At 36.3% G+C, this 25483-nt stretch overlaps 4 protein-coding genes across 6 annotated transcripts; 3 read left to right on the top strand and 1 right to left on the bottom strand.

Annotated features, from left to right (window-relative positions):
- Nucleotides 1-1778: 1778 nt before the first annotated feature.
- Nucleotides 1779-3059, top strand: LOC137745539 (putative F-box protein At1g46984). Its single transcript, XM_068485499.2, has one exon. The coding sequence runs from the start codon at nt 1779-1781 to the stop codon at nt 3057-3059; it is 1281 nt and encodes a 426-aa protein (XP_068341600.2).
- A 1495-nt stretch (nt 3060-4554) lies between these two features.
- On the top strand, nt 4555-5286 carry LOC148692207 (F-box/kelch-repeat protein At3g06240-like). The gene has a single exon (XM_088681644.1). It carries the CDS (start codon nt 4555-4557, stop codon nt 5284-5286), a length of 732 nt encoding a protein of 243 aa, XP_088537770.1.
- Nucleotides 5287-6402: 1116 nt separating this feature from the next.
- LOC137744908 (large ribosomal subunit protein bL17c) lies at nt 6403-8853 on the bottom strand. Its single transcript, XM_068484722.2, has 2 exons — nt 8556-8853; nt 6403-6943 (listed from the first exon to the last, which is right to left on the bottom strand). Exons 1-2 carry the CDS (start codon nt 8806-8808, stop codon nt 6534-6536), a joined length of 663 nt encoding a protein of 220 aa, XP_068340823.2. The 5' UTR covers nt 8809-8853; the 3' UTR covers nt 6403-6533.
- Nucleotides 8854-9727: 874 nt separating this feature from the next.
- On the top strand, nt 9728-12996 carry LOC137744906 (putative serine/threonine-protein kinase PBL8). Of its 3 annotated transcripts, none has more exons than XM_088681423.1 (6): nt 9750-9981; nt 10082-10301; nt 10427-10897; nt 10993-11129; nt 11216-11339; nt 12420-12996. In XM_088681423.1, exons 2-6 carry the CDS (start codon nt 10250-10252, stop codon nt 12884-12886), a joined length of 1251 nt encoding a protein of 416 aa, XP_088537549.1. In that variant the 5' UTR covers nt 9750-9981; nt 10082-10249; the 3' UTR covers nt 12887-12996. The 3 variants fall into 3 exon arrangements, with proteins under 3 accessions (XP_068340821.2, XP_088537549.1, XP_068340822.2); XM_068484721.2 differs by having other exon boundaries at nt 10079-10301; XM_068484720.2 differs by having other exon boundaries at nt 9728-10301.
- The last annotated feature ends 12487 nt before the right edge of the window (nt 12997-25483 follow it).

The following is a 25483-nucleotide window of genomic DNA, read 5'->3' as shown; positions in this document are numbered from 1 at the left end:
CTTGTCCCTATAGTTTAGTTAACCTAGTTGTTCTCCGAAAAAAAAGAAAAAAAACCGGGTTAGTTTTTACAGAGAAAAAGTACTTTGTCATGGCATTTTGGTAGTTTTATCGAAGTAACAAGCTCAAGTTGAGATGTAAATTCTTATCCCTTGTCTAATATCACATTAACAATTGGAAGAAGAGAGAATTATTTGAGATGGAGACTTAAACTAGAAGGAATGCTAGTTCTATATAAGGCAACAGTAAGACAAAAGAGAAGTTACACTCAACTCTTACAACTAAAAAGTTTCTTACATCTTAAAAAAGTTTCTTTCCAACTCTTACATCTTAAGAGACTAAAAAATGTATTACATCTTAAAGAGGCTTTAGATGAATTTTTCTTTCCAAACCCCTTTTAATAAAGCATCTTTGTACTTGTATTTATGTTTTAGTTCTGCTACATTCTCTGTAGTATATATTTTCTTTAAGAAAAGTTCATTTAAAGCGCTTTTTTAGTTTATATTTAGCTATCAATAACTTGCTCAACTGCAAAAGAAGTTTGCCCGATCCCTTGTAATTTGTATTTCTTTCAAGTTCTTATTCTGTAGTTGGATATTTACTAAGTATTTAACATCATTTCCATTATGTTGTTTCACTTTCATACAACTTTTAATGCATTTTTGTGATCAAACTAGTATAAAAACTACAAACTGGTTCAATCCAAGAGTTGGTCAGTTTGTGGTTATTATTTGGCATACATAAAAAAAATATTTAAGTTGCTTTTACAAACAATCCATAGAAAAGGATCTAACATGGATTATAACCCATCCATGACACATTCCATTGATTAGAAGCTTAGTTTTACTTGTGGTGCAACTTTTCATTCAAATAACAATGTAACTCAACATTTTTATTGGTATAAGTCAACAGTGGCACTCCTAAAATCACAATCATCTATTTAAAGAGCCTGATGCCTTCCTTAAGGTATCGAAAGACACTTTGAAACTGACAAATGTTCACCACACTCGCAGAGGGAACTGTGTCACCAACAGTGGCTAACTATTTCCAAGTTCCAAACAAACAAATTTAGAAAACAATGATCAAATGCATGCCAATGACATTAAGACATATATTGAGCCAGACATCCAGATTTAAGATCATTGCATGAATCATGAAAAGGATTTGACTTGGTTAATGAACCATTTGTCATCTTACGCTCTTCTCTAACGTAAAAAGTAAAGAACGAAAGTCAAAGTGGATGACAGAATACTAATAACAACTCTCGAATTTAAAAGACATTATTTTGTTTTTCTAAACTATGGATAGTTGGTAAACTTCGTTGCACTTGATTATACATTTCTATTTATTTATATACATTGATTATTCTTTGATTTTTCAATTTGAAGTTCAGAAATGCACGGAATGTGTAAGGAGAAAAAATGATTATGCGGAATCACTTCCCTTATGTTTCTGACCAGGCCGAAGCCCCAAAAAAAAAAAAAAAAAAAAAAAGGGAAAAAGAAAGAAGGAACAAAAGAGACCAACACAAAGAAAATAAAGAACTTAACTATTTTATTTAGTTTCTTTTCTTTCCTTTTTGTTGGTCAAATCTTTTCCTTCCTTTTAGAAAACAGATTTTGTTTCTCTTCGTTCAACTATATCTTTCCTGTTACTCAATTCCAGTGCCAATTAGCATGCAAAAGGAGAAGGCTAATCCAAAATATCCCTATACATATACGTGTGTGTGTGTGTGTAAGTGAGGAGAAACACAAAGATATTCGACTCTGTAAGACTGGAGATGTTGCAAATCATGAGAGCCAATATTGCTTGGTTGAAGAAGTTTAGACTGAGACGATGCCGGAAACACACCAACTTAACTGACTTACCTTTAGACATCCTCGTCAATATCCTTACGAGATTACCTGTAAAGTCACTTTATCGCATTCGACGTTTATCCAAGATCTTGAAGAACATAGTTGACGACCAGTCTTTCGTTACACTTCACACGCAGTTACTTACTGCTACCAATGCTGTTGCTGAAGTACCTCAACTTATACTTATTAATAACATCGGCGTGACTTCTTTTGCGGCTGTACAATTATTTGAATACGATGGCAACTCCTCTTTGGAAAAGAGCAAACGTGCAGTTGTCTCAGAGATTGGACTCACGGTCAATCCTTGGAGCAATCGACAATTTGTTTTCTGCAACTTGTTTTTCTTCACCGTTGAGAACTTATCGAAGTATGGAAGCCCGTACGCTGTCTTATTTGATCCTTTTAAGGGAGAAGTTCTGCCACTACCAATGATTGACGTCCAAGATCCCAAAGAACGCTATGGTGTGTATGGTATGGGATTTGATCATTTAACCAGCACCCATAAAATTATTCGTGTTGCTGTAAATACCCAAAACAATATGGAGGCCCAAGTTCTTGTCTTGGGCACAAGCTCGTGGCGGAAGATACCCTCAGTTCCTCCTTATCTTTTAAATACATCAATAAGCTTATTATCTGCAAATGGAGACATGCATTGGTTGATTCATCTGGTCGACGAATTCTCAAGTAAAACAGAAAGTTGTATAATTTCTTTCGACTTCAAGAAAGAGGAGTTCTATTGCACTCCACATCCTATTCAATCAACGCGGAATATGCACCTATTTATTCTGAGCAGATTTATGGCATTTATGGCCATCACAGGTACGCAGGTTGAGATATGGATGCTGAAAAACTATGAAAGAAAAGAGTGGACGCGTGAACACGCCATAGATCTTCTGGTTCATGGTCGTACACTTGAGGATTATTCGAGGATTGCTGGTTGTGGTCAGTGGGAGCATGGCATTTTTTTCTTAGATTCTCGCCGAAATGCATTGTTTTTCGATGTAAGATGTGATTCCATCAAAGATGTGACCTATCCAGTGTTATGTCCTCGTCCTAGAAGCCCAGTGGTGAATATTGTGCCTAGTATTCACAGTTGTACTCCGGGCCTGATTTCCCTCAAACACTATGGCAATGTGATTGACCAAGAACAAATGTTGTTCCGTGTTAATAATATTTGGAATCCGGCGAGTTCAAATGGACTTTGAAAAAAAATGCTATTCAATCAGAAGCACATTACCGGAAGCGTAAATTGATCAACAAGAACATTCTTGAAGTAGAAGAAAGAGTAGGAAGAATTTTTTTAATAAATTTGGAGCTCCAATAATTAAGCTCCCAATTTTGTTAGATGTTATGTTGCTATATATTTTTACTGTTTTTTTTTATTTTTTTTTTATTTTTAAAATTTGCTTCAAATAATAGAAAGATATAGATTATGTTGCATCGAGACTTCAAATTTGGACAGGGGTGAGTATATGTCGGATACGTACTTACACTGTGCAATACCTTCCGATACGTATCAGATACTCTATTTGGAGTATCGTCGACTTTTTTGTGTTGTTGACAATCGGATACTTATAAAACCAAGATACTTCTTAAATTTGATCGAAGAATTTGGGTTGTTGTCGTTTTTAAATTCTGTTGTTCTTCTGAGGTTGGTAGACTGATCGGGACATTTACAAATGGATGTAGCCCCATAGGGCAAGGATAATCATTCCGGCTCTGAAAGAGGCGAGGACCAATCTCAAGAATAAAAAAGACTAGACACAATTGTATTTTATTGATGTTAAAAATAAACATTAATGTTTTACTCTTTTGTGATTTAACGTATATGATGAAATATGAACATATAAAATATATTTTAAATAACATATAGTATTTTATTTGACGTATCCTTACCTAATTTTTAAAATTTTACTGTATCGACACACATTATCGTACTGGATACCCCATCCAAGCACGTTCCTGTTTGCCTGTGAGGAAGGTTAATGCCAGGGAAACCGAAATTTAAAACAAAATTTACAAATAAAGTGATGTGTCACAATAGAAAATAAGCATGTTAATCAACACTTAATTAATAATTCAATAATCAACATTCACATCATTTTGTTTACAAAATTTGGTTTAGAAATTTAATTTCTTAATATTGTTGTGAGGACATGCTAATTTTATTATCCCTTCCACGTGCGGATAAGTAGCTAGCCACTTTTTCCTACAAGGTTAAAAGAAATTTTCAAGGTGAACACGCATTTCGTAATACAACTGTTTTTCTTTCTTTGTAATCGAAACTTCTCTGTACGTTTTAGGTTCAAAACTCCTATACGTCTCGAATTCGAAACTTTTTATGCATATCGAGTTTGAAATCCATATGTGTCTCGGGTACAAAAGATCAACCAAAACGGCTCAACACAAAGAAAATAAAGAAAATAATGTAAGGAAGGTTTCTTTATTCTGTTTTGATTTTTTGTTCTTTCCTTTTAGAAAACAGATTTTGTTCCTCTTCTTTCAACTGCGACAGAAATTATAACTTCCCTATTCCATCCCGATTTTCTTACCTTTCCTATTTCCGAATTCCCTTGCCAATGAGCATGCAAAAGGAGAAAGCTAATCCAAAATATCCCTATATATATGCGTGTGTGTGTATGTGTGTAAACGAAGAACACAAATATATTCGACTCAGTAGGATTGGAGAAGTTGGAAATCATGAGAGCCAATATTGCTTGGTTGAAGAAGCTTAGACTGAGACGACGCCGGAAGCACACCAAGTTAACTGACTTACCTTACGAAATCCTCGTCAACATCCTTTCGAGACTGCCTTTAAAGTCACTTTATCACATTCGACGTTTGTCCAAGATCATGAAGAACATAGTTGACGGCCAGTCTTTCGTTACACTTCACACGCGGTTACTTACTGCTACCAATGCTGTTGCTGAAGTACCTCAACTTATACTTATTGATAACATCGGCATGGCTTCTTTAGCGGCAGTACAATTATTCGAATACGATGGCAACTCCTCCTTGAAAGAGAGAAAACATGCAATTGTCTCAGAGATTGGATTCGACAGTTTCAACGCTCGGATCGTTCAACAATTTGTTTTCTGCAACTTGTTTTGCTTTACAGTTGGGAACTTCTGCATCTTATTTGATCCTTTTAAGGGACAAGTTTTACCACTCCCGATGAGTGACGTCCAAGTTCCCGTAGAACACCGTTATGATGTGTACGGTATGGGATTTGATGATTTAACCAGCACTCATAAAATTATTCGTGTTTCTGCAGAGATGCAGAACAATATCGTGGCCCAAGTTCTTGTCTTGGGCACAAGCTCGTGGCGGAAGATACGCTCAGTTCCTCCTTATGATTTAAGCTCAACAAATTTATTTGCAAACGGAGATATGCATTGGTTGCTTCAACGGATCGACAATTACTTTAACTAAAAGAGAGCCGTATAACTTCTTTCGACTTCAAGAAAGAGGAGTTCTATTGCACTCCCCATCCTATTCAAACAAGGTGGAATATGCATCTATTTATTCTGAGAGGCTATATGGCGTTTTTGGCCGTCACAGGTACGCATGCTGAGATATGGGCGCTAAAAAATTATGAAAAAAACGAGTGGACGCTTGAATACGCCATAGATCTTCGGGTTCATGGTCATACGCTCAGGGATTATTCGTGGATTGCTGGTTGTGGTCAGTGGGAGCACGGCATTTTTTTCTTGGATTCTGACGGCAGTGCATTGTTTTTCGACGTAAGATATCATTCCATAAAACATGCGACATATCCAATGTTATTTCCGAGAGACCCGGTGGTGGCGAGTAACCCTAGTATTCACAGTTGTACTCGGAGCTTGATTGCCCTCGAACACTATGGCAATGTGATTGACCAAGAACACATCGTGTCCGGTATTCGGAATCTGGCAAGTTTGAATGGACCTTCAAGAAAAATGTTATCCAACCAGAAGAACATTACTGGAAATGTAAAACTTTCAAACGGATTGTGGAAACACTCTTGAAGAAGAAGGAAGTCCGAAGAATTTCTTTTTTCTTGAGAAGGTAGCACGAGGCTAAGGCTCCGAAAATGTCATCGGAACTCCTCCTTAAATAAATTTTCTGTTTAGCTTTTTATAAACTTAAGAGTGTCAATAACAATTCACCTTTTTATTACATGTTATATTCACGTTCCCTTTGAATTTTACGCACCCAAAGTTATAACTTTTGGCGTACTCTACACTGCAAAGTGCCGAGTGATACATGAAGGGAAAAACCATCTCGAGATGGATAATTGATAACTTTATAGGACATTGATGGGATAATTTACAAACATTGCAATGCTAATACACATACAAAATCAACCCCAAGGATCCATATAACGGGGTAAGTTTTACATAAGAGCACTAACACAGCAGAGGTAAGATCAAAGGAAGTAAGCATGAGGAAAAATAAACACACAAAAAAGATATCAGATTGCGCCAATGACCTATAAATATGAATTAACTGACCTATCGATGAACCGCAGTCTACAGATGTAAAGATTTAAGGGGCAAAACGCGAGAATGAGCTTAAACATAGGCTGGAAATGCATGCTTCCATAAGAACTAATGCCGTTAGATATTTCATAAAATTCCAGGAAGATGTGAAAAAACGCTCGGACCTACACAAATTCAAAATTGAAATGAATTACAGACCTACACGAGTTCAATGTATGCCATGGGTGCATTGTCCCCTCGCCTTGGCAGAGTTCTGATGATTCTTGTATAGCCACCATTCCGCTCCCCATATCTGTCAGGTACCTCTGCAAACAAAGCATGGACAATCTGTTTCTCGTAGATGTATCCCAGCGCTTGTCTCCTCTTATGGAGAGATCCATCCTTGGCCAGTGTGATCATCTTGTCCACGTACTTCCTCATAGCACTTGCCCTTGCTCGGGTAGTTTTGATGCGTCCGTGTTTAAGGAGCTGAGTTGTGAGGCCTCGAAGAAGTGCTTTCCTCTGGTCAGGAGGCCTGTTGAGCTTAGGAACTTTCCTGCCATGTCTCATGGCAGAAATACGACCACCATTATCAATGATGGTGAAGTTGTGTTCAAAACTCGTGGACTCTGCAAGACAGAAAAAAGCATTTGTGGGTCCTGCCAATAGACACCAACTGACAGAAAACATATCTATTCAGAAACGTGACAGTAAACAGACAAAATCCACAACGCAATGCAGAGTGGATTTCACGTTTCAGAAGTCCCAAAACCATCCAAACAGAAACTTGACAGTAAATAATCTCTGGAGTGACAGTAAGATAAACAAAATCCACAATGCAATGCAGTATGGATTTCCCACTTCAGAAGTCCCGAAACCATCTAAACATATCTAAACAGAAACGTGACATTAAATAACCTCCGGTTGAAAGTAAGATACAAAATCCACAATGTAATGCAGTATGGATTTCCCGTTTCGGAAGTCCCAAAACCATCTCAATATATCTAAACAGAAACGTGACAGTAAATGACCTCTGGATGAAAGTAAGATAAACAAAATCTAATACAGTATGGATTTCCTGTTTCGGAAGTCCCAAAACCATATAAACATATCTAAACAGAAACGTGACAGTAAATAACCTCTGGATGAAAGTAAGATACAAAATCCACAATGTAATGCAGTACGGATTTCTCGTTTTGGAAGTCCCAAAACCATCTAAACATAAACGTGACAGTAAATAACTTCTGGATGAAAGTAAGATAAACAAAATCTACAATGCAATGCAGTATGGATTTCCCGTTTTGGAAGTCCCAAAACCACCCGAACTACATCGTTGACATAGAAGCTGAACACCAAGTTGAAAATGAACACCAGAAGTCATTTAGGGCCCGTTTGAAAACCATTTCATTTTTGTTTCTACTTTTCATTTGTTGTGCTACAGATAGAGGAACAATATGTGGAAGAAAGGAGGAGTGAAGAAGGGTAAAGGAACAATGTGTATGGAATGAAACAAAAATTGAAGACTGAATACCAAAATTTTAAGCTGTTTTCCCTCCTCACTCCTACCGCCTCCCTTCATACTTCTCAATTCGTCATTTTCACACACTTTCTCTCTATATCTAGCACAAGAAACGTAAATGGCTATCAATGAGGCCTTAGAAATAAAAAATGTGTTGCTACAGCGCAATTGAAGTACTGTGAAGAGAAGGAAAACATACAAAGATACAAGACTGAACTGAACAAAGATATGAAATTGAGCTGAAATAATGCACAAAGATACCACAGTGTGAGCTGAAACAATGAACAAAGATACATAAATTCCCAATGTAAAAGTCCCCAAACAATTTGAACTACATTCCGAAATCGGAACTCAACACAAATGAATTTTGAAAACTAGAGTTACTTTGGAGGAAGTATAAACAACGTTGCCGCGGATGCAATTAAACTGTTTGCTGAAGGAAATGAAAACTGAAAACATTCAAAGTTAAACAATTGAGCTAAATAATGCACAAAAATACTCGATTGAACTAAAATAATGCACAAATGTACGAAATCGAACTAAAATAATCCACAAATATACCAAAACTGAAGAGGATAACGCAGAAATATACCATATTGTGCTGAAATAATGCAAAAAGATACATAATTGCACTCGAGAATACGAACCCAGTTGCCACCATTGATAAAAACAGAAAATTCAGCAACAAAAGGAAACAGAAGTGACGGGGAAGAGAGTGGTACCGGAGAGGCCGAGGGAGAGGAGCGGGTTCAGGGGAGAGAGACCCGAGAAAGACCCGAATTGGAGCTCAGGTTTGCGGAGTCCGACGCTGAGGCGCAGGCTCCGATGGCCGCACGTTGCCGAAGAAGAAGAAGAAGCGGTAGGAACGGTGAACCTCTCGGGCGGGGGTGGCAGCGCCGCCTTCAGAGACGCCATGCTCCATCTGCAGGTTTCTGCTACTCCGGTAGCCGTTGCCAATGCCATTGTCGTCGCCATTGCAAAACCATACAACAATATCTCTGGTTCTGTTCTTCCTGTTTTGTCACTCCTTATCTGGATAACGCCTTCTGGGTTAGTGGGCAGGCCTGAGGGCCCAAGATTCAGTCCTTCAAATTGGGCCTTTTTCAACTTTTGCCCCAATTAGTGATTTAAGGAAGTGTGTGTGTCTTTAAAATTGCTTCGGGAAGTACTAAAAGCGTTATCTGATAATTAAAACCTTATTACTATGTGGAACGTAAAAGTTTGGAAGCGTTTATAGTTCATAGAATCGCATTTTGGAAAAGCACTTTCCAAATAGAAATACTTCTAAATATTTTTTCAATGTGTAACACTTGATTTTATAAAAGAAAAAGTTTAACGTGTTTACGATAAAAGAAATTCTAAAAATAGAGCTTATGAATATATTTTTTTTTCCAATAAAAGCAGCATATATCATTTTTTTTTTATTTTTAACAAACAATATTATCTATTTTAAGGGATGGGAGAATGGGCTTTAGGCTAGTGATAATGTGGTAGCACATATCCTCTTTAGAAAAAGAAATTACTTAAATTAGAGACCTTGAAGTTATCAATCTGTATCGAACAAGCAACAATTTGGTAATAATTAAGATCTTCTTGATAGACCGTTCACTTATTCAATACATATAAATAATTAAACATATCTATTTTTATTAAATTTTTGTAAAAATAATATATAAACTATGATGAAAAAACACGATTTGAAAAAAAAAAAAAAAAGAATGATATTGATTATAACGAAGAAGATATAACGAGAATTAATTCCTCACAACTTGGGGGACAAAGAATTATTGGACAAGGCTTCTCTTGTAGCCCTTCAGTTCTTCAACTTGGGCCTTTCGAGCTTTTGCCCCAATTGGCAACAAAACGGAATCTGTCTGTTAGACATAATTGGAAAGAAAGCAATTAAAACCAAAAGGGGTCCCTACAAACTGTAACAGCGAAGAGAGAGAGAGAGAGAGAGAGAGAGAGAGAGAAACAGGGAGAGGGGGAGAGAGAGAGAGAGAGAGGAGATCCAGAGCCATAGGTCAATCACCATCAAAGCTTCTCCCGTCACAGAGCGTAAGGAGAACCCAGATTTTAAAGCTTGCACCTTCAACCGCCACTGGGACTTGCAGAAGGAACCCGTATTTTCTTTACCCTTTTGGCCCTGTAATTTTCTGATTAAAACCCCATAATTTGCTTGTCGGTTAAAAAATAGTGATTACTTACTAATTACAGTAGTTAATTAGTATTAGTAAGTAATTAGCAGGTGAGGGGAGGAGGAGAAAAGCGAAAGCCGTTGAAGAATGAGACTCTGCACCACCAGCAGAGTCGGAGCAGCACAACAACTTCATCATCCTCAGCAACTTCTGCTTTTACTTACTGCTTCTGCTGGAAGTGCTTTTTCTGCTACTTGTAACGGTCAAATTAAGTCAAGATGGGGAACTGCGGCACGAGGGAAGAATCAGCTGTGGTGACCAATGCTCAAGGTTGGTGCTTTGCTAGCTCCAGATAACTTCAAAAGTCCAGATCTTTCTGCTTAAATCTTGGGATTTTATGATTTTTCAGCTTTTGGCCTATGGGGTTTGACTTATGGCTTTTTTTGACTGAGCAGTTCAGCAGCTGAGCACTCTGGTGAAGAACGGCGGCGGCGAGAGGAAGCAGAATCACAGCCGTTCGATTTCAGATCTGATCGATCCTTCGACGCCACGCAACTTCGAGGACGCGCGGAAGAATGCGGTACTGTACACGCACGTCATCGCCTTCACGCTCTTCGAGCTCGAGACCATTACTAAGAGCTTCCGCTCCGACTACATTTTGGGGGAAGGCGGCTTCGGGACGGTGTACAAGGGCTACATTGACGAGAACGTTCGGGTCGGGTTGAAATCTCTGCCTGTCGCCGTCAAGGTCCTCAACAAGGAGGGCTTCCAGGGCCACCGCGAGTGGCTGACGGAGGTCAACTTCCTCGGCCAGCTCCGTCACCCCAATCTCGTGAAATTGATTGGATACTGCTGCGAAGACGATCACAGATTGCTGGTTTACGAGTTCATGTTCCGAGGGAGCCTCGAGAATCATCTTTTCCGGAGTAATTGAGCTCTTCGTCTTTCGATTTTTCATGTTTTGTGTGTTGGGTTTTGGTGATTTGGTGTTGCTAATTAGGGGTTTTGTGAACATTTTTAGAGGCAACTGTCCCATTGTTGTGGGGGACGCGGATGATGATTGCTCTGGGAGCTGCCAAGGGGCTTGCTTTTCTTCACAATGCCGAAAGGCCTGTGATTTATCGAGATTTCAAGACTTCGAATATCTTGCTGGATTCTGTAAGTTGTGTTTCTTGAGTTTTAAGATTCTTTCTGCACAAGAAGATTAAGTGTTAATGATTAGTCTCACTGATTGCATGTTGCAGGATTATGCTACCAAGCTTTCGGATTTCGGGCTTGCTAAAGCTGGACCTCAAGGGGATGAGACTCATGTATCTACTCGCGTTATGGGTACCTATGGATATGCAGCCCCGGAGTATGTAATGACTGGTATGTCGCGTTCTTACATGTTCGAAATTCTTGAATTAGTTAATGTAGTAGTTGGAACATGATGAATATGGATGGTTTTGATTGAATTAGTTGAGCGGGAAAGGGTCTTGATTCTTCTCAGGTAAAGATGAACAACATTTAGTTCTAGTAACTCTAAATTCTGATTGCTTCAGAAAAAACTGCCAACTTGGGATGATTGGTATCACCAGTGGTAATACCATGTTAGAAACACTGTGCTTGCTATGGAAGCTTTTTCTTTCGACTTTTGTCCTTTCACTGGTGAAAGAAAGAGTCAGAATTTAGATTCATAGGTTTTTAAAGGGGCAGGCCGCACCTGGTTAGGCACTTCCAAAGCATGTTCTTGGAAGGGGAGATATAGAGATTCTCTCTTCTTGTGATAAACATAAGAGGTTGTGATAAACCCTGATTTTACGTAGTACTGAATGCTTGGCTTCACTGCACTTTCTGTTGAGATTTTTCATAAAAACTTGGCTTCTCTAGCAACCGAAATTGATTTCGTAATTCTTGGCAGCTCTATTGCAATTTCTGGCCAGAACTTTTCATAAATGCTTAGAGATGTACTTAAATTCGTGGATTCTTGTCAGCTTCAATCCGCTTTCTGTTCAAATCTTTTTATAAACTGCTAAAATTTCATTAAAAAGATAACAATGTATGAGCTGCAGAAATATCGTCATTTTTTGTTTAGGTAGGAATCCCAAACCTTAAGGTAAATACTCATCAGTAATCAATTCTGACCTGGTTGATCTAAGATTAGAGCTCTCACTGTGATTAACCAATTCATATGCAGTTTACTATTGAAGTGATGAGGAACCTGTTGATCTGACTCGAGAGTTTTGTTGTGTCCACTTACCCTGTTATTTCTTCTCTGTAACTTGCTGATTAAAAGTATTTCTGTGGTCCCTTTTTCACTTCAAAATTATATATATGAGCAGATAAAGAAATGCCGACATTAGTTGTCCATGTGTTTAGTTTTCTTGTTCACATAATGTAAGGGTATTAATTTGCATGTTTTGTACATGCTTATGTGCTGCTTTTCTGAAATCCATATGAAATGAGCAGGCCACCTAACTGCCCGGAGTGACGTATACAGCTTTGGAGTTGTTCTCCTTGAGCTTTTGACAGGAAGAAGATCTGTTGACAAGACGAGACCAAGCAAGGAGCAGAACCTGGTAGATTGGGCGCGGCCAAAACTGAACGACAAGAGAAAGTTGCTACAAATAATCGACCCTAGGTTGGAGAATCAGTACTCGGTCAGAGCAGCACAGAAGGCCTGCAGCTTGGCATACTACTGTCTCAGTCAAAACCCCAAAGCAAGGCCCTTAATGAGTGATGTAGTTGAAACTTTGGAACCTCTACAAAGTTGCAACGGAGCTAGCGACTCAACTGGCGGTCCATTTGCCATGACCAGAATCCCCGAGTACCGAACGCATCACAGGTTTTCTAACAACGTACGTCCGGGTGTTGTTTGTCGATCTCCCAACCCAAATTTATCGCCAGGAGGTCCTGCAGCGTGCAGAGTTAGATGAGAATGTCATCTGTATTGTATACTTGTATGTGCTTTGTATGAATTATCCCCCAACCTTTTTTGCAATGACAGAATTTGCTCGTTATATATAGTATCGTTATTGAGCATGAATCTCACATCGAAGGGAGGAGGGACCTTGGAACGTGTTTTCACACAAACAATGACAGTAAATCAAGAGCTAGTCTAAACTATTATATATAATTAATGAGAAGGGAATTTTTTGTAAGTATGAGGAATACAAGTCAGGGAGGAAGCCAGAAATTATGTTGAATATGGCATCTCCAAACCATAAACTACCATTAAAATTAAAATTATGTTCAATAGGGCAACTCCAAACCATAAAGTAACATTAACATTAACAAATATGGTTAAATATTTGTACTACTCGTTAGTCGAGACTAACGAAGACAACCCATCAGTATCATCAAATACCACCTCTGTTTATAACCATTTTATCATTCATTTTGATCTCCCATCTGATTTCACAACTCTATAATTTATTTCGGGTCTGTGTATGGGTAATCATTAATCCAGAGTAGGGTGTTGTCAATATTAACAAGATTATGTTATTTCATTTAAGTGAGTTGTATTACTTAGCCATGTAGTACTACATTAGATTTTTTTTTCCTACAAAAAAATTTGAGTGGGGGCCTATAATAGCTCTGTCATTGTGTAATGTATTATTTCACGTATTATAATTAGAATGAATGACAAGGTTGATATGTCTTACTTCTAGTGTACGTATATTAACAAATAAAACAAATTCATGTGTTATAAATTAAGTAGAATAGTAAGTCACATAGTTGTATTTTAACTACACATAAAATTTCTCGAACAAAAAAAAGAATTCAAATTTGTATACAAGAGAAGCAAGAACATTGCTTAACAAGAAGGACGCTGGACCTATAGTTTCCTTATTTTATATCTTCCTATCTTTATGTTTACTTGTTTCATATGTGTTCTTTAAAAGTTAAATAACAGTAACCTTAAATTTCATAAAACTTCCACTATATATACATAGGAAAAGTCTAAGAACCAAAGAAAATTAAAAAAATATATCCACTCTCATTGTCCCATTTCCCTCCAACAAATCTCTACCTCCACTCCTTCCCACCACACACAAAGTTTCATTCTCCAATCATCTCTCTCTCTCTCTCTCTCTCTCTCTCTCTCTGGTGTGTTTGCTTGGCTAGCTACCAGACATGGACGACGCCACGAACAGTAACACCATAAAGTTGGTGGTTTTCTTAATCTTCATCATGGGGCTGCTATTAACCGTTAACCCTGCATCAGCAACTGGTAAGTTAACTAATTATATATTTGAATTTCTGCAACAAATACTTAAGCTTAATTTATATACAATCGCATGTATATTTACTCTTTTTATCATGCAGTAGAGACGTATGAGCTAAACCTAAACCAATCAACAACAACGGAAACATTTCATCCCGCCTGTTCGACGGAGTATAAGCTATTGATCGATGGCGTGACTAAAACTCATCACGATACACAAAGGCGGCAGCTAGCGCCGTATCAGCTATGCTTGCAGTGCAAGTGCTGCTCAGCCACCACCTGCATCTTCATGCCTTGCTGCTTCGGCATCAACTGCCAACTCCCCAACAAACCCTTTGGAGTTTGCGGTTTTGTCCCCAAGGCTTGCAACTGCACCAATTGCACAACTCCTGCTTGATGCTATATATATATATTTATAAATTCTAGCTAAGCTAGCTATATATTCAGGTCTCATCTTTCTCTTTGAAAATATATACATCTTCTCGTATATACTTGTGTACTAGATCTTAGCAAGCCCATATTTGAGTCACACCAGTTGCCTCTCACAAGCCAATCAGGTATTGTAATTTGAGAAAGTTAGGATGTGTAACCATGCGTGATTGACTTATTGTGCTACAATAACACATTATAGGTAAATTTTCAGATTAAAGTGAGTGAAGGTAATAACATATAACAAATTTGAAATTTGAGAAGTGCACTCTATTTTTTCCTATATCTTTTACGTCTAGCCTATTAGATCTTTTCGCCGGCCAGCCAGTTGCTTGAGTTCCGCTGGTACGGCGCTTGACAGGAGGAAAGGAAACATCACTACACAGATTTGAAATTAGGGTTTTGAGCCGATGGCTAAAATACAAATGACAACCTTGCACTATTTGAGGCTTCAGAGGGTACAGATTATTATTCGATGTTTAGAAATCTTAAAACCAACAAGTTCTTGTATAAAAACATCATGTTGTCACGCACCCACGTGGGCAACTTGTTATATAATGCTTGAATATTTGTACATGCATCGATCCACACAGTTCCACACCCATCACACATATATGATATATACTTGTTCTTGTATATTATTTTAGTACATGGTTGAATGGAGATGAATGGCCTTATATATAATTAAGTTTTATGAACAGCAGTTTTATTGTTTGTTGAGTGTGTTGGTAGGAATTAATTCTGCTCATAATCGTTCTAATTTTGTTTGAAGCTCGTTTTGCTAGAGGTACATTTATATTTTAATAGAAATGAGTTGCACTCAACAGTGTTTTGAAGAGACTCAGGCATATATGCAATAGAGGCGTAAGGCTTAAAAAAACAACGTATATATGCACCACTTCCGATTGAAAGACAAATTCTCGTCATTCATGCAGCTATGTATAGATTCTATGATTGAATGTCATTGCAAAGAATCTCTCAATATGAGAGATCCATTCCAAATAATGTAATACTAAAATTCTACAACTCCCATTAGAAAAAAGTGGGTTAACTAATGAAAGAAAGATGGAACCAGATCTATTCTTAAAAGAAAGTGCTACCCATCATGAAATTACTGACAAAGTAGAGTAGCACATTTCAGGCTTCTCCAGAATGTTACAAACCCTTTTAATTTCTTGAAAACGCTCTTATGTAATATTTGAGATTGTTTATAGGAGAGATAAAATAGTTTTATAACAATTAAAAAACACTTTTGTGATTAAGTTTGGTAAATAAACTTAAAAGTATGTATGGCTCATGGAAGCACCTAGCACTTTGATGTAGAATAATGAGTGGAATAGATTGAAAAAATAAAGGCGCAAATCTGATATCAGGAATGAATGTTTTGTATGTTTGGACTCTAGTGCCTGTTTTGGGACCATAACTCATCATGTCAAACTTCAAAGAACAAAACAATAACGAAAAAGAAAATAAAGCCATGCATGCAGACCCATTTTGAGATTTTAAGAGCAGTGTGTGAAACTTAAAATGGGGTTTTTCGCACAATTTGACATGATAATACTAATGAAAAAATTTACCAAATTACTATCATAAATGCTATTGTAGTCTCATTCAAGGTTCTAAAAGATGATCGACGGGCAGCAAGTAGAAACCTAACGTTTAGGCGTGTGGGCGACGTCTAGGCGACTTCTAATTTTAATTAAATTTATTATATAATATATAAATAAATCTCTATTAATACTTAAATATATATATAATTATATTAGAATACATAAATTAGAAAATTGAATGACATATGCACATTCTCTTCCAAAGTTAAAAGTCCTCTTATATAGTTAGAGTAGGTGGTATTGCCCCATTAGTTTATAGTCTGAACACAGAAAAAAACAACATATTGTGCCTTTTATTTCCTCAAAAAAACAAACCGCAATACTTATCTTTGGTGCTAATGGACGTTATTGATGCTTACATCTTAAGATGATTAATGAATTATAATGGGACGACAAAGACCATATTGATAATATAAAGTAAACGAGGAGTGCTTTTGCAAATTTTAATTAGCTGACTATTTTGTTCGGTCATCTCCCTAATTAATTAGGGTACCGATCTCATCGTGCCTTGCATGTTCGAATCAGATCGATCAAGTGAATGACCTCAATTATATATTTAAGCTAGTGATTTTAGCACTCATTGTTTAGTGTTTTAAATTACTTCAGTAAAAGCAAAAGGATTGTAAAATGCTCAATTTAAAGTGAAGAACGTAAAATATATTGACAAACCGCTATCTGTAATATAGATTCCTTTTGTCTATCCGATCCCTAATCACACTCTACTACTATAGTAAGGTTCCTTTCAAAAGCAATTAGCATATAGAGATGGGACAACAAAAGCAGATTGCTGCCACCAGTTTAATTGTCACCACTCATTTCATCTTTAAGTACCAGTACATATTCTCATTAGGGATAATAAAATTTAATTATATTAGGTGTGTTATCAATTAATTATTGAAAGTGTGTGTACATCTGATTTAACAACATTACGACATTCTCTCGTTTGATTTCCAGTAAAAGGATTTGTTAATCCAAATTAATGAAGAAGGGTAATATGCTTGACTAATTACTGGAATAATCTGAATGTCAGCATGGTTATGGAGAAGCAAGTCAAATTAGCAGTTGCACGCTTCTCACTAATGTTGTCACTAGTTTACTCTTCCCGCTCTCCTTGTTTGGGTTAATATTTGAATATTGAGTTTGAATGAAGGAAAGCCCAAGGATGTCAAATTAAAGGAAGACTTGCCCGAAGCACCAACATCAAGCCCAAGAACAAACTGAAACCTTCTTAGCCAAGACACAAGCCACGTGTCTATAACTGAGGTGACAAGTGATTGAGACTAACCTATTATCAACCAAAAAACACTTTCCAGTGGCATTATAAGTAAAAAAGCTGATGACTCACTACTTTCCAAGAGCTTTCGGGCAAGAGCAATGCCCTGACCCTCGGGCCAAATCGCCTATAAAAGCAAGAGGAGACAACAGAGTCAAGGATACTCAACCAATCAAACAAACAAGCATACAAACTTTGCTCTCAAGCCAGTTCATACTCTTCAAGCTTGCAATCAACTTAAATTTAGTCTCTTTAGCAATAGTTTCCTCATAAAAGCTATCTTTTGTCTAGTATAAAAGCTCTGCTACCTCCCTTAGTATTGTAGTATCGATTCCCTCCTATAAACCTGTTTACCATCCATCCCTTTTAGCATACAAACCCTGTAAACTTAAAGAGAAGTGGCTGCAAAAAGTTCAACATTGCCAGATAAGGTGAAATCTTGCCCAAATCTCTTTGTTTGTTCTTTGAATTAGTAGATCTATTACTTAATGCATTCTCTAGCATATATTCAAGTTATTTCCACCTGTTTTCCTATTTTAACAGTTCCATTTGCATATGGATCTGATTAACTTAATGGATATGTTTTCATTAAGAGCAATTTGGAAACAAACAAATGACTTAAGGGGCTCTGGACTCCCTCCATTCAAACATACAAGATCATGAACTAAAAGTCCTTTTTTACAACGCAAGAAAAAGAACTTAATACAGACTTAACCCATCTGTGACAATCCTTTGATAACAAGAAGTTTGAGTAACTTGGGGCGCAAGTAATCGACTTGAAACACACTTATTCTACATCTGCTTTACTGAGATAGCAGGGGCACGCCTAAGAATTTAGTTAGTTTTGATTGCAAACCTCAAGACCTGCACCTAAGGCCCCACAAAGGCACCCTTCAAAACTAACTTCAAGCTCCTATTGCAGCACACAAGGCAAGCAGGAGCCTGACTACCAAATATACACGTCCAAAGTGCCAATTCCTTGGGGAGCTGTGTTAAGGTCCAAGGACCTTCTCTAGATAAATCTTTGCCCGAACACTCCCATCAACATGTGGGTAAAGTTAACTAAAATTGAAGAATTAAAACGATAGTAAAACAACACAAATTAATTCGGGATTAGACTATATACTTATCCTAATTTGGGTGCACAAATTAACACGGTGTGATGCATGTCTCGATCAGTTGTGAAACCTGAAAGCAGCAGTTATTCTTATAATTACATCAGGTGGCTGGTTAAAGCTAACCGTTTAAAAAAGTACCAAGTTAGCAATTGAATTTATTTTTATGTTAAGGTATTTTTGGTATTTTATCTATTATGGTTTTTTAGCAAGATAAAGACCGCTTTTCTATAATATACTCGGGTTTAGGATTATTTTCCTATTTTTTTAACTGTTTTTCCATTTGTTTCATATTTAGATCTTTATAAATACACCTTTGTAAAATTCTAACAAGATGTTGTCCTTCTATTATGTACGTAATTATCTTAGTATATTTATAACGTTCTTCTTTATTTCATGTCTTATATATGTAACAAAAATCAGAGTTTGTAATTAGTTTTTCTTCTTTCTGTCCTTTAATTTGTTAAATGATATTAGAGCGGTGTGATCCCTCTAGAGGTAATTCGCCTTTGGTGTCTCGTTCTTTCTTTTGCTTTTGCTTTCCCTTCGGTTTGTTTTCTCTAGTTTAGATCTTGGGAATTTGTGAGTTTTCGTTGTGTTCCTATTTTTTATTTGGCTCCCTTTTTGGTTCTTTGGGCTTTTGCTAATCTATTTTTTCCTTGCTTTTGCTTTCATGTGTCAGTTTTCATTTGTTTTATTTCAAAGTGGGAATGATGAACTAAAAGTTGATGAACGAAAACGATAAAATAACACAAATTTAATACCGGATTAGAGTTATAGATTCATACAATTAAACACGATGTGGTGCTGTCTCCGTCAGTAATTAATTCTTATAATTTTCCTTTTAAATTGATCAGGTGCGGCTATTTTTATAATCCCGAAAGCTGCAGCTCTTCTAACTTTATCCAGGTGGCTGGATAATGGTGTAATTTACTTAATGGGGCATTACTCCGATTACTCTCACCAGTCACCTCCGTCAAATAGTAAAAAGGCTGCGCTTTCTCCAAATGTTTTATTTTATTCCGACCAAAGAACAGTTATTAGTTTAATAATAATACGTATTATCCACTATAAAATTGTTAAACGTTGTTAATCGCTATCCGTACGGATGCCACTCTTGCCTTAATCTGTTGCCGTATTTGAAGAATCCGATGATCTAACTCATGTTGAAGTCTCACCACACATGTGTTCGCTTTAGGGTTTGATTATTAGGTTTAGTGTTATATTTTCTCCACTTTTATTTCTTTTATACTTATTTTATATTTTTTTAAATTGTTGAAATTTTTATTATTTTTAGAAATAGTAAAAATAAATTAAAATCTTGTAATTTCATGCATCTTCTAGTTCCAATAAATCTACTTAATATCTTCTAACAAAAAACTAATATACTAACACACAAATCTATCTACATGAAGTATGACCCTAACTTAACAAATATATATATTATATTTGTAAGCGAGATATGAAACTTAACTAAAAGGTACAAAAGCATAATATACCTACAAGTCAGACACATTAATCTATGATGCTGATTGATTATAAAAAAATTATTTGTCATATAGGTAGATAAATAAAATTTACCTGTGATATAGGTTGATTATAAAAATTAAAAAAATAAATCTATAAATTGTGTTTAGAGCAAGAAGAAGAACAAGAAATAACAACAAAAAACGAAAAAATTAAAGACATAATTAGGAAGAAATTTATTTTTTATAATATTTCTTATCACCAAAAAGATAATTATTGATAATTAAATACTTCTAAACTTAGGGGATTTGACTTATTTTAAAAAATTGAACTATCCTTGACTCAAAAAATTGAACTTATATCAAATTTTTCCTTTAAAACTTAACTAGGATAGGGATTGGATTAGACTTATGGTAGAGGTCTCCTAAGTCGTGTTGGATTATAATTATCAAAGACTAAAGTGTATAGAACTCTGTATTGGCATGAGGATTAGGTTAGAGGCTTTTGAATTGAGTTGTGGAGCTCTTTTACGTACGGACCTCTATAGCTTATGTCACTAATCACTATACATACAAGGGGTCCCTGCACGTCTAACATACGCATGAAAGTCACAAACTTGATCCCCATTAATTGAGTCGATAGCATAAAGGTTAGTAGCGTGTAGAAGTTTCCTTGAGGTTCAAGCAACCAAAAGCTTTCATCCATGCATGGCTGCTCCAGGTTAGTAGCGTTTTATTTGTTTAAACCATTTAGGTCTAACAACTCAGCCTCAAGTACTGAAGCTTTTGAATTATATTGGATTATGTTAATGTTATGTTTAATTACTATTTAGGCCACTCACGCCAATATATTACATAAACATTCATATATATCGTGTTTACACGTATACCATATCTTATTTTAATCTTAGAGGAGAAATTGATCCAACCCTTTTCAATTTCTGTGTCTGCGTAGTCATATCTCCATTCTCCACTATTCCATTACCATGAACCCGCGTGACTTCGGGATTTCTGGTCATGAAGGGACAGTTTAGTTAATATGCCATGCATGCACGTAAAGGAAGAGGAAAGTGTCATTTGGCTTGAACTTTTCGAATGATACATATTTTTCCGAATCCATCTTCATATGATATAATACACTTATCTTATAGATTTAATAGATGTGATATTGTATTGTGATTGATATATGTAGCGACCTTATTCATGATACCAAATTCATAATCTTTGTGAGAGTTTTAATAAAGAATACATGATCCATAGGTAAGTTACATGATGGTGTGTGTACACACACACACACACACACACAAGAAAATGATATTGGACATTTTTTTTTTCTCTTTATGCAGACTCCTATTTATATGTTAGGCTTAGTTGGAGCTAACCCTTAGTTTAATTTTAGACCATAAACTCTCATATTAGTTTCTTTAGTCCTCGAATTTAATAACATGTTGCACCCTTGGTCATTTTCACTAACTCCGTCTATTTTTTTCTTAATTTAAGTATATATTAAGAACTTCAACTTAAAACTTAGAAAGAAAAAAAAAACAATAGAAGAAGCTAAGATTAAATAAAAGCTTATTAAATAATAAAACTATAATACAAAATGAAATTGAACTATAAATAGACAAAAGAAAATGGGTAGACTTTAGCAACTCTTAAATATTATGCAAATGCAATTTCAAAGTTGGTAGGAGATTGTGAATTCTAGCATTGTATTCCAATACCACCTTTTAGCTTTGTACTTAGCATAACATAAGAATAGGATAACAATTTACCTTTTTAGAATTATGTAAAACGTTTCTCCGTTTAAAAGTTGGTGAAATAATTGACCCTTTTGAAAAACCCCAGAAGTAACTGGCCCTATTTAGACACATGCTATATACTCAAGTAAAAAGACGACATCATCATCATCTTCTTATCAAGTATTGTATACCAATATAACATGGATGTCCGAATTAAAGTAAATATTAGTGGACGGGGAACTCATTGGAGAGAAGCCGAATTTATGCGTGTATATGGGAATGGGGTATATAGATCGATGGCTGCTTGTCACCTAACTTCTAACCTTTTGAATTAATGGATGTCGGCATCCATTTGAGAGGCTCCCTTTTTGTTATTGTTCTATACGTACATGATAAAATAAAAAGAAATGTTCTTTAGGCATAAAATTAACCACATTAGTTATTAATTAATATTCTAATACATATGAATACCACATATATATGATCGGGCCTTGTCTTTTAAAAAAAAAAAAAAAAAGTTACCAATGTGATTAATTTTGTGTTTCTAACTAAAATTCATTATTTATAATAATTATAATTGACATAGAACTAGAAGAATAACTTAGATTTGGAGAGTTTCGGCGTGAATAGTGATTTCCATATTGTTAGGTTTTTTGCATTGAAGAGTGTGTTTGGAGTTTACAAGGTTCGCTTCCGGTTTAAAATACTTTTCTAAAAAGAGAACGACGAGACTAATAAAACTAATCTCTTTTCCACGACATACAATGAATTTCAGGCGTTTAATAACGTTTAGTGGGTCAAAAACAATTTTTTTATATATTTATTTTGCGTATCTTCGTAATCTTCCGTTTTATTTAATTTCACTTTTCATTTTATTTTATTAACTATCAAAATGAGAGTTTACCACTTATTACTACGATATAGTGGTATTCGTCTTCACTTGTAAGTGAAACGTCTTAGATTTCGATTCTCGCCAAAGACAAACTTGAATCACATTATTGCTAGTGACACACCCGGATCCGGAATGTTCACCTGGACTCTGAATTGAGTTGTGATGGCCAATACCAAGAAGGTGACGAAGCCATAAATTGTAGTGATGTGAAAAATGTGAGTAAATTTAAACCTAAAAGTGCCTAAATGTAAGAGTGCACTAGTGAGCGGGAATGAACCCATTCCACACGTGATGTCAAAGCATAAGTAAAGTACAGTATAGCAGACTGAGAATTATACCATCGAACGTAACCTTCTATACCAATGTTTGCCAAGAATCCTTGTCGATACAAAAGCTTTGCTACTAAAACCTGGAAGGGCAAAAAACAAGGGTGAAGGGGCCTAAAAATAAAGTTTTGTAAAAACCTTTTCAAAAACATAATAACCCCTCGCCGTAAAAAAAGTATATTTTCCAAAATATACATACTATGTATAGTGTGAAAATACTTACCGTAGCCTGCAATATCTCAAGAATTCAATAAGTCATAATATTTCGTAAATAAACGCCTAACGTTCAGTATCGTGTAATCTCACATAAACAAACATATTATATCAAGTGCTCATCAACATATGCTGACACTTGAGTTCATGCAGAGATATTCTGATATGAATAGGATTGGGTGTAATAATGATTTATGCTTTAGTACTACAATCATGTGAAAACTGGCGTTATGCGCATCACATACGAGTCCTAATTGTCCATAACAATCTAGGACAGGACTGTCACCTACAATGGATCCAAAGTGAGTGTGCGGTGCGATATGAACATACACGTGATTAAGTTTTACTAATTTAATTTTGCCAAACGTATTGATTAAGTTTTACTAATGAGTCTCTATTATACTGTATAAAAGAAAAGATCCACTCACAGATACTGGCGAAATCGTAGCCGTTCGGACCTAAGTATAATAGAGACTCATTAGTAAAACTTAATCAATACGTTTGAATTTGGAGAAATAGACAGCAAATTCGAAATCAACGAGTCGAAATACACTAAGAAGGGTCCCGAGCAAATTTTGTAAAAAGTAAACGACAAGTTAACGGTCAACCCTAAAAAGTCAATTGAGTCGCCCTAGCAGTTAACTACGTTAAAACTTTGGAATTTCATTAAATGGATGTCAAAAACGGACTCAGGGCGTCTAAATTAACATAGGATGGCCCATGGATCAAGTTTTGGGCTAGTTTTATTTATTATTATTATTTTTTTTTTTTTTTAAATCGAGTCAGGTCAACCCGGTTGCAGGTTGTCGGATTTGGCCAAAAACTGGGCAGCGAACCAGAGCTCTATTCGAGCTCAAAACTCAACCATTTTCAACGAAATGAAAATCAAAATGAAGCTCGTGAAGTAAGGGTTCTAAATATACCAATGGGAGGGGGGCCGTGGCTGGAGTTGGTCGGAAATGGCCTGCAAAACTTGGATGGTTCGCCGGAAAGCTGGGGAATATTTCCCCGAGGTATTTCTGCACCAAAACATGTTCATTTTTCACATGGTAATTTAGAAATCAAGCCATCTCATCAAGAGGAAGAGAAAAGGCGGACCTCAAGGTTTACCTAGGCGGTAAATGGCAGAGTCACATTGGAGAAATTTAACTCGAGAATGACCTCTCCTCGGTCCGTGAACACCTAGAGTACAGATCTCGAGTAAGGGTTTAGTGGCTTGTAAAGTCATGGTGGTTCCGTGGTCTAGGTTGTTCATCGTGAAAAATGGCAAAAAGGGTGGTAGAGAAGCTCCGGCGTGGTGAAGCACAAAAGGGGAGAGTTAGAGTGAGAGAGTGAAATGAGGGAAGGGAAATTATGGCAGTCGACAGTGGTGCTTGCCAGAATGGGTGAAGATAGCGATGGAACTACGTCTCATAGAAGAGGGGAGGAGTCCGGGAGGGAAATAGGGTACTTCGGGAGAATTAGAGATAGATGAGAGTGTGTGTGTGTGTGTTTTTTTAAAATAATAAGATGAAAAAGAGAGGGAGACACCGGGGTAAGGGAGGAGAATGGGGTGTGGGCCGTACTGCCTCACCAAACAAGACCACAAAAGATAGAACAAAAAAAATCCTCCGTAAACATGAAATTACTAAAACGCCATTTTCGTTCGTAGTTTCGTAAAATTTTAACCATAACTCCGATTTCGATTCCACTTGCGCTCACACGTTCGTAGCGACGAGTACTACGATAATATGCTAGGAGAATGGTTCATACATGTTACGCAATGACAGTCATCGAAAGTCAAAGTCATTGCCTCAAGGGGCATTTTCGTCAATTCACTCTTTTAAAAATTAATAAAATTGTAAAATTAGGGACGAGTTGCCACAGCTAGCCCATTGTGAGGCTTAACCCACTCCCCCATCACCTTATTGTAGATAATATCGATTGTTAAAAAATAGAGTTTCTTTCATTTTCTAGTGTAATAATTTCATATCCCGCCTTAATCTATAACTTATGATGTGTCAAAAATTCATCATGAAAACCAAAATTGACTAATGATTTTAATAAAGTGGTAATTTTTTCAATAGAGACATAAATATTATCAACACATTATAGTGATTTGTTAGTGATTCAGTGACTCAAAACAATGGGCACTAACACTAAGCAACTTGCTTAAATCTCTAAAACAAACGATATTATATTAAATAATACATTCCCTTAATCAAAACATTTCTTGTGTATTATTTCCCATGGTATTTAG

Source organism: Pyrus communis, chromosome 12, assembly GCF_041283825.1.
Source record: "Pyrus communis isolate YQ-2024b chromosome 12, ASM4128382v1, whole genome shotgun sequence".
Taxonomy (NCBI): Eukaryota; Viridiplantae; Streptophyta; class Magnoliopsida; order Rosales; family Rosaceae; genus Pyrus; species Pyrus communis.
This window is presented reverse-complemented; position numbering and strand designations above follow the sequence as displayed.

Coding starts and splice junctions, on each gene's coding strand:
- LOC137744906 (XM_068484720.2), top strand. CDS start 10,250: ATGGGGAACTGCGGCACGAGGGAAGAATCAGCTGTGGTGACCAATGCT. Junction 10,898..10,992: donor CGAGAATCATCTTTTCCGGA/GTAATTGAGCTC, acceptor GAACATTTTTAG/AGGCAACTGTCCCATTGTTG. Junction 11,340..12,419: donor CCCGGAGTATGTAATGACTG/GTATGTCGCGTT, acceptor TGAAATGAGCAG/GCCACCTAACTGCCCGGAGT.
- LOC137744908 (XM_068484722.2), bottom strand. CDS start 8,808: ATGGCGACGACAATGGCATTGGCAACGGCTACCGGAGTAGCAGAAACC. Junction 6,944..8,555: donor CCTCTCCCTCGGCCTCTCCG/GTACCACTCTCT, acceptor TCTGTCTTGCAG/AGTCCACGAGTTTTGAACAC.
- LOC137745539 (XM_068485499.2), top strand. CDS start 1,779: ATGTTGCAAATCATGAGAGCCAATATTGCTTGGTTGAAGAAGTTTAGA.
- LOC148692207 (XM_088681644.1), top strand. CDS start 4,555: ATGAGAGCCAATATTGCTTGGTTGAAGAAGCTTAGACTGAGACGACGC.